This window comes from Durio zibethinus, chromosome 18 (genome assembly GCF_047325235.1).
Source record: "Durio zibethinus cultivar Kanyao isolate XHJ-2024 chromosome 18, ASM4732523v1, whole genome shotgun sequence".
Lineage (NCBI taxonomy): Eukaryota > Viridiplantae > Streptophyta > Magnoliopsida > Malvales > Malvaceae > Durio > Durio zibethinus.
The window spans coordinates 15,304,475-15,319,339 of NC_143179.1; the positions used below are offsets into that span (position 1 = coordinate 15,304,475).

The 14,865-nt window shown below is 32.6% G+C and overlaps 1 protein-coding gene and 1 long non-coding RNA gene across 2 annotated transcripts; one reads left to right on the top strand and one right to left on the bottom strand.

Annotated features, from left to right (window-relative positions):
* Window positions 1-732: 732 nt before the first annotated feature.
* On the bottom strand, window positions 733-4,451 carry LOC149513759 (uncharacterized). Its single transcript, XR_016329916.1, has 2 exons — window positions 1,405-4,451; window positions 733-1,134 (listed from the first exon to the last, which is right to left on the bottom strand). It is a non-coding gene; the product is annotated as an uncharacterized LOC149513759 (long non-coding RNA).
* A 4,626-nt stretch (window positions 4,452-9,077) lies between these two features.
* CXE18 (carboxyesterase 18) lies at window positions 9,078-10,858 on the top strand. Its single transcript, XM_022896239.2, has one exon. The coding sequence runs from the start codon at window positions 9,385-9,387 to the stop codon at window positions 10,387-10,389; it is 1,005 nt and encodes a 334-aa protein (XP_022751974.1). The 5' UTR covers window positions 9,078-9,384; the 3' UTR covers window positions 10,390-10,858.
* Window positions 10,859-14,865: the final 4,007 nt, after the last annotated feature.

The window sequence follows — 14,865 nt, forward strand, 5'->3', positions numbered from 1 at the left end:
AGTAAGGTGCATAGGAAAGTACTCTTGGCAGTTTTTAATCCACCATCTCGGATTACTTCCATCAAAGGCTGAAAGTTCTATTTTTGGTCTAGGGGCATAAGCATTATCAGTATTTGAGCTATTTCCAGCATTAAACTTATTATTCTTGGGCTGTGTAGGGCTATTTTGAAAAAGATAACCAGTGTTTTCATGTTGATTTTTAGCTAAAATCCTCGGTTCATTACTCCTATATGTGTACTTCCCTTGATCATCAATAAAAGTAATTTAGATAGGCATCTTTTGTTTATTCTTGAGCTAAATCATAGGGGAAAGTTGGTTGCTAATAGAGTCCGAGGCACCTCCTAAAGCATATTGACCCTGAATGGCTCCTTTTATCGATAACAGATCAAGCAATTGACTGATATACCTTTGGTTTTCAGCTAGCTGAGCTTCGAGACCACTCTTTTACTCCAGCACCATGTTAATACTCCTCTGATTTTCAGCTAGCTTAGCCTCCAGATTACCCCATTGTACAGTCTACCATTTTGGTTCTACCTCCATTTATTCCTAAAGAGCTTGGACCTATTCTTATAGCTTAGTGAATCGAGTTCCTTCTGCCATAAAGTTGTGTCTATTTTGCTTACCCAAATTGGATCTAGTAAGCTCTGATATGAAATCTGTTATGGAATGGGAGTGTTGATAAGAAAATAAGAAGAGAGAACAGGGAGACCAAAGTAGAATAAAGAATATACAGAGCAGAAAAGATTGATCTAGATTTCATTTATGCTGAACATGGCATACAAAATTGGTTATATGCTTACAGCCTTGTTGACATCATTATTTAATTACAGAAAATACAACCAATATAAAAAAAAAATCACACCTATCATTGAACAAAACTACAGGCCATCATTCTATTTAATAGACTAAATACTAATACGCACCAATTCAGCAACAGTTATACCTGCTGTATGGAATCCTGCTCTATCTCATTTGACACCAACTTTGGACTGCTAGTATCTTCAACAATTTCAGCTCCTTCATGCAATTCAACGACACATATCAGCTCATCATCATCTCTCTTTTGCACTCCAGCAACAATCATTAGCTCATCACTATTTTGCCTTTCTGATCCAATTTCATTATCATGGCCACCTTGCATTTTCATTACATATTGTAAATGTTTACGTTATCTTCATTTGAGATGGCATGAAGAGCTCAAAGTAGGTAGAAAGCAAATTCTTAGGAAAACATAAAAAAAATGTAAAATGAAACTTTATCTAATCTTCAAAGATTTTAAGTTTTAGACAGGGATTTGATCAGTAGAAATATGAGTTTTGAAATCATAAAAAAGGGTGAAATAACGAACTTTTCGAGATTAAATAAAATGAACAAGAAAAAAATAGAAAAGATAAATAGTTTTACCTAAAGGCACAAGCTTTGAATTGATAAACAAATATTTCTAAACGAGTTGTTCAAAGCGGGAAGGAGATGCAATCACTTAAGAAAGTGGGAAAGAGGGAGAGGCGTGAGAAAGAGAGTGAAATTGGGAAAGGGTAATAAAGAAAAAGACAGGAAAAGATTACAAAATAGGATTTAATCTTAGCCGTTGATTTTATTTGAATCTAACGGTTAAGAAAATGTGTAAAACTCACTAGTTTTATACTAGTATAATTTGATCTTCCCAATATTATATTACATAATACATAAATACGCAATAAGATCTGTCACGTGGGCGATTATATGAACAGATTCTATTGGCCAAACAAATCTCTATTTGAACTTAGAATCTCTCCCCGGCTAAGTTATGTGGAAGGAGCTTTTTGAGTTTACATTTGTTATTAGGGTTTCACTCAGGTTCCAAGGGGTCATAGGATTTGATCACAGGATTTGATCAACAGTGAGTTAGTTTTCAAGGTGAGTATAGTTTTTGTTGGCGAGTTTTTCAGATTCTTAGTTTCAGTCTGTTCTTCGTGCTGGAGATGGCAGAAGAGTTGGCAGATATTTGGAAACACCTAACCTTTACAGAGGAGGAAGAAAATAGTGTTGATGCTGAGGAAAGGAAAAGCCTGGTAGATGAGGGCGAGGAAGAAAAATGGGTGGTGAGTAAACTACTCACAAAAAAGCCTTTCAATAGAGAAGCCATGGTGGGAAATATGGAAACTAGCCAAAGAGATGCAGGTGACCAGCTTGGACAATCTCTTTTTATTCAAGTTTGCTGCAAAAAGAGATGAGGACAGGGTTGTAGATGGATCTCCATGGTCGTTTGACAAACATTTTTTGGTAATGGAAAACTACAACAGAGAGTTAAAGGCAAGTGAATATGGTTTCAATCACACAACTTTCTAGGTAAGGACATATGATCTTCCGTTGGGCATGATGAATAATAGCATGGCAAAAAAGTTAAGGAACAAGATTGGTTTTTTAAAAGGGTGGATGAACAGCGCAGTGGCTACGGGTTTGGGTGGAGGTGAATGTTAATAAGCCCTTATGTGGATTGGTTACCTTGAATAAAAGAGATGGAAGGGAAGCAACATAGAGGAGACTAGGATATGGGAGACTTCTCACCTTTTGCTACTTCTGTGGAAGGCTTTGCCATGGAGAGAATGAGTGTGATTCGGAAAAGGCGAATAAGGAGAGAGCCAAGGGTGTTAAACAATATAAAGATTGGTTGAAGGCCTCACCAAAAAAGGTTTTCTGGACTATAGGTGGAATGAGGACCGAAGGAAGAAACAAATGGGGTTAGGGAAAGTCACTGAGAAGAACTAAAGAACGAAAAAATGGTGGTAGCGGTGAACGACGAACCAGAGGGGGAAACTGAAGCTGTTGGTATATGCAAAAAGGCAGGAAAAATAGTAATAAGGGAACTCAATATGGAAGGGAGTAAATGATACAAAGGGGAGCAGACAAGGTAAAGTCAATGGCTTGAATGAAGGTCTAACAATAAAAGGGAATATGGCTGGCAAAACTGATAGCATGGGAGTGATAGCTGGCAGTGCAGGAACCGATCAGAAAATGGCAAGAAATGCATGCATTAAGGCAATAGTGAAAGGTAGGATTTTTGAGGAAATAAAGGAAAGGGTGAGGCCAACAGAAACCAGCGTTTTGAATAAATTGGATATGATTAGTACTGTTAGTAAAAACCAACAAACTGAATAGCAATGCAAAATCCAGAAGGCCACATGGAAGAGGAAAGCAAGGAATGTTGGTGCACTACAAGAAGTGGGAGAAAATTAAGATGGGGAAGAGAAAGATAACAGAGGAGCAAATGCAGCTTAACGCAATGGAAATAGAAGGCTAAGAGAAAAGGTCGAAGGGAGACCGAGATGGAGGTCAAACAAATTTTGTATTAACGACGGATATTGGATCCCAGTCTACCCAGAACAATGAGGCTACTGTAGGCTTGGGAACCCATGTATAATACAAGCTCTACAGGAGTTGATCAGAAGAGAAGACCCATATGCAGTGTTCTTATCGAAGACTAAGCTGTTTGAAAAAAAAGTAGATCAAATGAAAAAAAAAATACGGAATGGATGCATGCTTTGGAGTCAGTTCGGAGGGAAGGAATGGAGGACTAATGATGTTATGGAAGGAAGAAACACCGCTTAAGCTGCTGAGTTCTGGACAAATCACATAAACATAGAGATGGAAATCAAGGGAGAAGATGGAAAATAGAGAATAACTGGTTTTTATGGAGTTCCAAAGACTGGTAGGAGGAATGAATCATGGGAACTGATTAGGCAATTATCATAGGTTTCATCTACACCATGGTTGTGTTGCTTGACTTTAATGAAATAATGTGGGATCGTGAAAAAAGCGGGGATAGGTTACGACCAACACAGCAAATGGGAAATCTTTGTCATGCCATAGAAGATAGTGGGCTAGTAGATTTAGGCTTTGTTGGCAGTTGGTCTACTTGGGAGAGAGGAAGAGATACAAATGATTAGGGAAAGGTTGGATAGAGCCATGGGAAACGAAGGATGGCGCAAAAAATTTCCATTGTCTATAGTGAAACATCTAAGAAAGTCGGTCTCAAATCATTGTCTGATTATGGTGTATGCAGATGGGAATAGAAGCAAGAGACAATGAAGGCATAACCAAGAAAAGTTCTCATTTTAAGTTTGGTGGTCAAAGGAGAAAGGATGTGAGTAAGTCATAAAAGAGAGTTAAAGTAGTGTGAATCAACATGATATAATGGACAAAATAGTGAAGGTTGGTGAAGACTTAACTAACTGGCAAAAAGGGATGTTTCAAAGCAGAAAACAAGAAATAGCTAGGATACACAGAGAGTTGCACTATTACATAAAGGGAAGTCCAACAAATCAAGGGTTAGAGGAAAATAGGCAGCTCAGGGCCAAAATGAACAAGTTGCTCGAAGAAAAAGAAGCATTCTAGATGCAAAGATCGAGAATCAACTTGTTAAAGGATGGTGATAGGATGGTGATAGAAACATGGGATTCTTTCATGCATAAGCCTCCATCATGAAAAGGCGAAATTCCATTAAGGGGTAGATGAATCAAAATGGGGGGAAGATGAGGAAGATGTAAGGAATATTGTATAGGAATATTTTAGAAACTTGTTCACTTCACAAAGAACTCACCAATTTGATGACATCTTAGAAATAGTTGAAACCTGAATAACGGAAGAAATGAATAATTTCCTCTTATCAGACTTCAACATGAATGAGATTCTAAAGGCTATCAAGCAAACGAACCCTACCAAAGCACCAAGACCAGAAGGTATGCCTGCCTTTTTTTATAAAACTACTGGCATGTTATTGCTTCTAACCTTATTCAATTTTACTTGTCAATCCTCATTGGCTCAAGAGAGTTACGTAGCATTAAGAGCACTAATATTGATTTAATTCCAAAGGTTAAATCTCTAAGCCTTATAACCCAATTTCGCCCCATAAGTCCTTGTAATATCCTGTATAAGATTATAGCTAAAATAATAGCCAATAGATTGAAAATCCTCTTACCTTCTTATATTTATGAGTCACAGAGTGCCTTTGTACCTAGAAGGCTGATTACTAATAATGTCTTAGTGGCCTATGAGTTACTCCACACTCTAAAATCTAAAAGAAGAGGGAAAGAGGTCTCTTTTGCTCTAAAGTTAGACATGAACAAGGTTTATGATAGGGTAGAGTGAAATTTCCTTAGAGCTATGATGATTAAGTTAGGCTTCCATGTTAGATGGGTAGGACTTGTAATGAGATGTATCACCTCTATTTTTTATTTGATTGTGATTAATGGTCATGCTACTAACAAATTTTGTCAAGAAAGAGGATTGAGGCAAGAAGACCCTTTGTTACCCTATCTTTACCTCACTTGTTCAAAAGGTTTGTCAACTGTGCTTGCTAGATATCAAAGGAATAGGCTAATGAGTGCAGTTCGGGCGAACCAACTTGGACCAAGGATCACTTACCTATTTTTCACTGATGACAACATACTATTTGCAAAGGCCAATTGACAAGAAAGTGAAAGGGTGAGATACCAAGATGGATCTGATCAATTGATAAATTTTGAGAAGTCTAGCTTATTCTTTAGTAGAAACACAAGTGAAGACCAAAAGGATGTAGTTATGGAGGTGTTCGACATCCAAGCTTTAACAGACCTGGAGAAGTATTTAAGGCTGCCTACTATGATAGGGAGGGGGGAAAAGAGCATTTCGGGAGATGAAAGAACGAGTCATGAAAAAGATTCAAGGTGGAACGTCAAGTATGTTATCCCAGGGCGGCAAAGAAATATTTATCAAGGCTATCCTACAGGCCATTCTGACATATGCGATGAATTGCTTTGAGTTACCAACAACCTTGTGTGCAAAGATTAATGGGCTAATCAATAGGTGTTGGTGGAGCCACAGAAAGATAAGAAGGGGAATGCATTGGCTAAAATGGAATAAAATGTGTGCTAGCAAGGATGATGGTGGAATGGGGTTTAGGGACATGGGGAAATTTAACCAGGCTCTATTATGCAAACAAGGGTGGGGACTGTTAAAGAAGACCTCGTCTCTAGCTAACTGGGTACTACAAGCAAAATATTTCCCTAATAGAAATATCATAGAGGTGGATCTAAGGAAGAAACCATCATTGACTTGGCGTAGCGTATTGGGTGGTCTTCAGCTGTTGCGATAAGAACTTAGATGGAGGGTGGGGGATGGAGAAATTATTAGACTATGGAAGGATGCTTGGCTGCTACTTAATGGATTGTATGAACCATTATCGATGAAAGGTGATATGGGAGAAGATGCTCGTGTGAGTGCCATAATAGATAGTGCAACTAAAAAATGGAAGCAGAACAAGATTCAAGACCTGTTTACCCCAAAGGAGGCTATAGTTATAAGGGCGATACCAATAAGCAGCTTTGGTTACCCTGACAAAATAATTTGGAAGCACACGAACACAGGCATCTACTTAGGCAAGATTGGTTACCGATCCCTGTGCAACCGAGTGGCGAATGAGGATGCTGACGTTGGTGTGGATCCAGGAAAGCATACTTGGAGAAGGATTTGGTCTGCCAAAGTACCTAATAAGATAAAATGAGGAGGTTCACGAGGGAAGGAAAGGCACAGTAAAGAAAATAGCCAACTTTGTGGGCACCTATCAGAAGGAGTTTTTGCAAGCTCAACTGGTAAAAACCAATCGGCCTCATAAGCCTACAGAAGGATGGAAGCCACCAGGTGATGAACTGGTAAAAGTTAATTTTGACGGGGCATATAATTAAGAACATAGTACAGAAGGAGTGGGGGTTGTTATCAAAGATGGTGAGTGGATGGTTCTAGGTGCGGTTGCTACTAGGCTAACTAACGCAATAGATTCATGGATAGTGGAAGGGTGTGCAGCGATGAAAGCACTACAGTTTGCTAAAGATTTGGGGTTTGCAAGAATTATGTTGGGAGAGCTGCTCAAAGGGTGGAGAAAAAGCTGAGGTACCATCATTAAGGTTGCTAAAGCTCAAATGAAGACATTTCACTACTATTAGATTACCCACACTAAAAGAATTGGTAACCAAGCAGCACATATTCTTGCTAATATAGAGAGTTTAAAAAATGATGTCTTTTGGGTAGAACAGTGTCCTGAGATTATTTTATCAGTCATTAACTCAAATTGTAATCAAGTTATTGATTAATGAAATAGATCTATTTTTTTCAAAAAAAAAAAAATGAACAAATTCTTTGAATGACACATAAAGGAATACTGATTAAAATTTTTCAAAATAATAAAATGTCAAAAACTTTTTTTAAATTAAATCATATTAAATATTTAAACTATATAAATATTGATTTGAAGTTTCTATTTTTTATCCAAATAATCAAAATCCAATTATATATTATTCAAAATAATCAATAACAAAAACTTTCCAATTAAATTATTAAATTAAATTAAATATTTAGAATATATAAATATTGATTTATATTTAAATTCTTCTTTTAATCAACATATATCTAAATCCAATTATATATTATTCAAAATAATCAATAATAAAAAATTTTCAAATAAATCATTAACTCATATTAAATATTCTAAATATATCTAAATATATTTTTAAATTCGAATATATCTAAATCCATTTTAAATTTAACATTTTTTGTATTTGTATCATTTCATGTTCTTATATTTTTATTTAAATTTTAAAATACATTGGGAGTTTTTCAAGCATATTTTCATAATCTTTACAAGAAATAGAGTCCCCTTTTAATCTTCATTCTCGAATCTCAAAATCAACATTAAAGATTTTAGATAATCTAATCATTATCTTAAAAAGACGATTGATCTATAAAATCTTATATTTCAAAAAAAAATGTTATATCTAAAAAAGTGTTATATGTAGAGTATAGTGTGATTATCAAGATATCCTAGTTTTAGATTTTTGTGTTTGATTAAAAAAAATCTATATTTATTAAATCATGTATTTTTATTATAATTTTCTTGATAACCTATAAGTAACCTTTCATTTTGTTTTTTTAAAAAAAAGAACCAAATCGTAAATTATGCCTTTATTATGAAATGAAATGAAATATAAAATTTTATTTTTCAATTAAATATAATCAATTACAGTGTTTATAACACATTAGGTCATAATTGAGTTTTTAAAAATATACAACCAAACAGTCAATTACGACGTTTGGTTACATATGTGCCGTAATTGAGCCTACAAAAATATAGAACCCCTCAGTTATGTCATATCATTTTAATAAATACGGTAATTAATATGTTTTAAGAATTGAATTATGTTCAATTAGATATTTGTTGAATAGAAATGTTATAATTGAGTTGATTTAAAATTTAATTAATATATTTTTTAATTTGATAAAAGAAGCACAATAAGTTTAAAAGAATTTTTAAATGTAAAATTAATTAATTAATTAGTAAAGATGATTATAGACGACATATATGAAAGGACAAACAAAAAGCGAGCCAGTTTGAGAAGACGCACGTTACATTAGTAGCGGTAAAATATTAAATTCAATTATAACGTTTAATGTTAACAAATGTCGTAATTGAGTTGGTTTAAAAATTTAAATAATTCAATTGTCGTGTATCATGATGTACCTAATAGAAACTATAATAATTGGTCAATTATAGCGTTTTTAAATTGTATATACAGCAATCATATTACAAATATTAAAATGTTTAAAATATTTTATTTCAACTCATTTTTTTGTATATATAAAAATATATATTTTATTTTTAATTTTATTATATATATTATATTAATAAAGTTATTAAGATATCATAATTTTAAAAATTAATATTTTAAGTTTAATACAAGTGTTCATGAAACATATTTTATAAAAAATTTTAAATTTTATTTTTATTTTTTATTTTTATCTTTTTTTTTTTTTAGTTTTTAAAATTTTTTTTTAATTAGATAAATTTTGTGGGAACAATGAAACTAACTAAAAAATTCACATGTTACTCTATTTGATTTTTTTATTTTTTATTTAAATAAATTTTATAATAATAAAAAAAAAAAAAAACCCGCTACATTGGGACGAGTATTATGCTATTACTCTTTTTTACCCGTCAAATGATTTGACAAATCATAAAACTTTATTCAAACCTGCACCATTAATGCTTAGCTTTTAGTTTGCAACAAAATTGGTTTTCTAATGAGCGTTATTGCAGCAACAAAAAATCAATGGTTTAAATGTGACAGCTCACGAACAACGCATTGCAAAATAGAGCAATGAATATGATAGCTATAGTGTGAGCTTTCAACGTTGCCAATTCTTGATGGAAACACAAACTTACGAAAAATGGTGCAATCCAAGATCAAGATAAAATACTAAAGTTGGTTGGGTGACTCGTCCCACTGTCACCGCCCAATAAATGCATCATGGAATCCCCAGTATTTTGTCTTTCTATAGGGATATTTTCTTTCGGCCAATCGCAAAGGCCAAAATATGACCCATCAAATTACCAAACCATCGCTCCCTTGGAAAACTAGGATCTCCATTACCCTAATTTCCACCATAACTGATGCCGCCCTCCGCTCCGATGGCACCGTCAACCGGCGCCTCATCCGCTTACTCGACTTCCAAGTCCCTCCTAATCCCAAACCCACCAACTCTGTCACCTCCTCTGACACCACCATTGATGCTTCCCGAAATCTCTGGTTTCGCCTCTTCTCTCCCTCCCTCCCTTCTAATCTCCTCCTTCCTGTCTTCATTTTCTTTCATGGAGGAGGTTTCACCTTCCTCAGCCCGGCTTCCCAGGCATACGACGCCGTTTGTCGTAGGTTCGCCCGCAAGCTTCCCGCTTTCGTTGTCTCCGTTAACTACCGTCTCGCTCCTGAACACATCTACCCCTCTCAATACGACGATGGATTTGACGTTCTTAAGTTCTTAGACGACAACAGCGCCACAATCTTACCAGAAAATGCTGACTTATCACGGTGTTTCTTAGCGGGAGATAGTGCAGGTGCCAACCTGGCTCACCACGTAGCAGTCCGGGCTTGCCAAGCAGGGTTTCAGACATTGAAGGTGATGGGACTTGTTTCCATACAGCCATTTTTTGGAGGAGAGGAGAGAACGGAGGCGGAGATGCAGCTAGTGGGGTCTTTGCTGGTGTCTATGCCGAGATCAGATTGGTGCTGGAAGGCGTTTTTGCCCAATGGATCGAACCGAGATCACAAAGCGGTGAATGTGAGCGGACCCAATGCAGAGGACATAACAGGGTTGAATTTTCCGGAGACGATGGTGGTAGTTGGTGGATTTGACCCATTGAAGGATTGGCAGAGGAGGTATTATGAGTGGTTGAAAGCATCCGGGAAAGAAGCGAGACTGATGGAGTATCCAACCATGATCCACGCATTTTACATATTTCCAGAATTGCCCGAGGCTTCCCAGTTAATTATGCAGGTCAAAGATTTTATGACCAACTGTTGCTCCAAACTCCAACAAAATTGACAACTCTGGAGTTGCATTGGTATTAGTATGATATATATATATATATATATATATATATTTTATATTGTCTGGTTTAGGATATGAAAGCTGTCATAGCAGGCACTAAGCTACAAGCAACGCCGAAATCCGAAATCTACTTGTTGCAGTTTGAATATTTGATCTAATAATAAAATGTATGAATTTTTAGTAACAATATTGTCCAAAGCGAAGGACAATTGAGCGAATGAAGAATGCAATTGTCTCACGGAGAATAGGAAAAAATGGTTGAGAATTGGATGCGCGTGGGTTTTATGCAAACAGGCTTCTGATACATCTACCTTCTAAAGCCTAACAGGTGGAAATTACAAAGCACCGTTTATCATTCTGAGTTGTTTGGAGTTGGAAAATGCTACCTGGACCTTCGAGTAATAGTATTCGGGAGAATTATCCTTTTGTGTAATGCAGTAAGAATTATCACTAATTTTTTGGGTCAACAGAATACTCTCTAATTGCTATCATAAAAAAAGTAATTATAAGAAGAGAAATGTGAACTTTTAAAACTTGTTTTAAGTAAATGACATTTATAATTTTGATTTCACTAGTGGCAAATAAAGAAAATAAAAAAGATCCTACACGCTACAGTTGCCTCGCTAAAAAATTGGTGCACATGTTTTCTTTTTATTTTTTAGTTTTATATTAATTGATAAAAATCTCATTAATTTTTTTTAAGTTAAGCTTGAAGTCTTAATATATATATATATATATATATCCACACACTAATTAAATCAAGGTTCAAATCTTGACATATATTGACATATCTTATTTTGATATTTAACAAATGTACATGTAATAGAAGCAAAATGTATAATCTATAAGCTATTTTCTATCTTGATTAAGTCATTGTTTAAATCTTAACGTATTCACGTATTTCATTTTGAACCCACACTCTTTCATCCTATCAAACAAAGCTTTGAACGATCGTATGATTGCTATTGCTAATTATGGAAAAAATTACTGAATATAAAGCGTCCAAATTGTCTGTGTTGAATATTATATATTTATATAAAATGAAATAATAGTATTTGTCATAATTTATCATTATGGAGACTCAATTAGTATATGTAAATATTTGAAAATCAAGAATATAGAGGGTCATCATCAATTTTTTTTAGGGTATGACTGGTCATTCAAAAATTTTATTTTTTTAATAAAACAATAAAATAAATTTAAATGTTTATTAAAAAAATAATTTTAATCTATAAAAATAAAATTGGATTTATAAGTCAGTTATACGTGAAAAATAATTAGCACCCCCACAGCACCTCTAAAAATTAGTACCAAGTAATCATACGTTATCTATAATTTTAGATAAAAATAATTTTTTATTTAAGATTTAATAATAATTCCTTTCATTTAGAAGAAAAAAATCAATTAAAATTTTTTTATTTAAGAATATTGTAAAAAAATTTAAATTAAAAGAGTATTTTATAATTCTCCATCGTATATGCAGAATTTAAAGATAATATTTTTCATCAAAGTTTACCACAACATTCCTTTAAAAGTTATAAAATAACATTTTTTATAAATGATAATCGTTGGCAATTTTTTAATATCTAGACAGAGTATCAAAAATTATTTTTCTCATAATGTTAATTTAATTTTATTTATTTTTTGAAATCAATTTTTCAAAGAACTTTTTATGCAGTAAAAATGAAAATGCTATAGTTAACCATAAACACCAATAACTAAAGATATATATATATATATTTATATTTATGCTTAATGAGTGCAAATATTAATCTAAAATGTAATATATGCAAATGTGTGTCATAAGCGATGATGAAATGCGACTTTAGATCAAGTCTTTAAATAGAAGAGACTACTTAAACTCTCTAATTTTTAAATAGAGTTTGGATGCGATTATTTATATTTAAGATCTTATTTTTATTTTTTATTTTTTATTTTATCTTGTTATTATTTTAATTAAGGAATTATATGAAAAATCTTAATGAAATAAAATTTCTTAAATATCTCATCTTTTAGGTAGCATTCAGGAACATATTACTTCACAAAAGGTTTTCGTACAAAACCTTAAAATTTGGGATGATCTTGGGGGTTTTGGATAGATTTAGGGTTTCAACTAATGCTTTGATGTTTTGTTTAGAGTTTAAGGTTTCACTTAGGGTTTAGGGTTTTATTTTAGGGTTTCATTCTTAGGGTTTGTCTTAGAATTTTAAAAATGTACTGACATCTCTAAAAATCTTCAATATTTAGGTAGATTTTCATAGTAAACTTGCTTTTTTATGATTTTTCTAAAAAATAAATTTTTATATTTTATATATTTTCTTTTTTAATTAAATTATTATTATTATTATTATTATTATTATTATTATTATTATTACTTAACCTTTTATTATTTTTGTTTTTATTATTTAATAATTTTTCAACATCTAGGCAGAATTAATTTAATTGAATTTTTTTAAGACATGATTTTTAATTCCCTCCAACATCTAAACGTGGATTTCAAAATCTTCTTTATCTTGTTGAAGCTTTGTTTGTTCATAATATTTTAGGAGATCTTTAAGAGAAGTGCAAATTCCAATGAAAATATATCAATTTGATAAAATAACATAAATATGCTAATTAAAAGGCTAATGTATGTATAATATCATTAATCACTCAAAATTAAATATAAGCCAAAATAATCATATGATGGTAAGCATGATACCAATAGAAATAATAAAAGTTACAACAATAATGATATAAAAGATCATATAAACATTCATAAGCCCTAAGTTTTTACCTACTATTTTTATTTTTATTTATTACTATTTCTTTATTTTTATTTTATTAAAATTTCTTTTATTTCTTTATTTTTAAAACAACCTCGTTTTTTAATATTATTTCATTTTCTTTTTTCTTTTTTTTTAATTAGTTTTATGGTTTGCAAAATAATCGAATTTCACCATGAGAGCCCCAAACTTCCATGCAAAAACAACTTTAACCTATGTCTTGATCTAAAAGCCATTTAAGCAAGAACAAGAACAAAACTCTAAGACCAGTTCTTTAGCATCATAGAAAACTCTTGCTTTAAATCTTTAACTTAGATTTAAGCTATTATAGAAACTATCAACAAACACAAGCCTCATTGAGATTCACAAATTCCATGCAAGCTTAATGTATTAAGCAAATGCAAAGGAAAGAGAAGGAAAAATAAAACAAGGCAAGCCCAATGTGAAACATGAACTTTCTGCAAACAGAGTAAGCAATCAATAGAACTTTAAGTTCTGGCCAACCAACTTCACATAGAAAAAAAAGTACCAAGAAAACCAAAACATGCAAAGGCTAAAATTTAAAGGGTTTTTGCAAACAATTTTTACATGAAAATAGCAAGACGACAAGACCCAAACTTTTAACCATTTTCTTTTACGACCCACTACCATGCTCTGTTCTAGAAACTTTATTTTTTTATTGAAGAAAACAAAACCTCTTTCACTGTTTTCAAGTAATTTTCAGTTTCAAATGAAAGAAATGACCATTTCCTCATGATAAATAAAAAAAGTAAACCAAATGAAAGATCTTTAGCCATTTGTGAGTCATAAACCAAACAAAATTGAAAATTTCCTTCCAAAACCAATTTTTTTTTTTTTAAAAAAAAAAAACCTCACAACCTTGTTTCCTTTTTTTCTTTTTTAAAGGCTTTCAGAAAAAATCCCTTTTTACAAGCACAAAACATAAAAATCTAAAAAACAAACTTGAAACTTTTTAAGAAAAAAAATGAAACTACCACAATATGCAATCAGCAACCGAAGATGAAACTTAAAGCCTGTGCAACACAAAAAATGAAATCTTCTCAGTAAAATAAAAAAAAAACCTTTTTTTAAAGCTTTTCAGGTATCGTTTCTTTTTCTTCTTCTGCCCTTTTTTTTTTGCTACAAGTTTTTTTGGTTTTATGCTCCTACTACTATTTTTTCATTCCTTTCATAAATGCTTTTTTTTTTTATGTTGAATCATTCCCCTTTCCTATTGATTTCTTTTGTTACTATTCAATTTTATCACTATTTGTTTGTTTTGTTTTCTCTTTTCCTCATACAATTTTTTTTGTTGCAGGAGCTTCCTGTTGTTTGTTGCTATTGGTTTTTTTTTGCTCTTATCCTACTACTGCCATGAACGGTTGCTGCTTTCATGGAGTGTCTTTTTTTTTTTACTGCTACTTAGTTTCTTCTTTGCATTTTTGAATGTTTTTCCACTATTTCCTTTCACTTTGTTTTAAAACCCTTTTTTTTTTCACTTATTTTTAGCTTTCTTATGTTGCCACTTGTTGCTGCCTTCTTTTTTTTTTTTTGGTTCATGCCCCCTTACAATTTTTTTTCAGTGTTTTCATGCCAAACCAAGATCTCAACTTCCCATTTCATTCAATTTTCATATAGTTTCATTTTCCCTATTGTCTGCCTCTTTCATGCAATTTTTTTTCAACTTTGGTTTTTTAGTTTCATG

Coding starts and splice junctions, on each gene's coding strand:
- CXE18 (XM_022896239.2), top strand. CDS start 9,385: ATGACCCATCAAATTACCAAACCATCGCTCCCTTGGAAAACTAGGATC.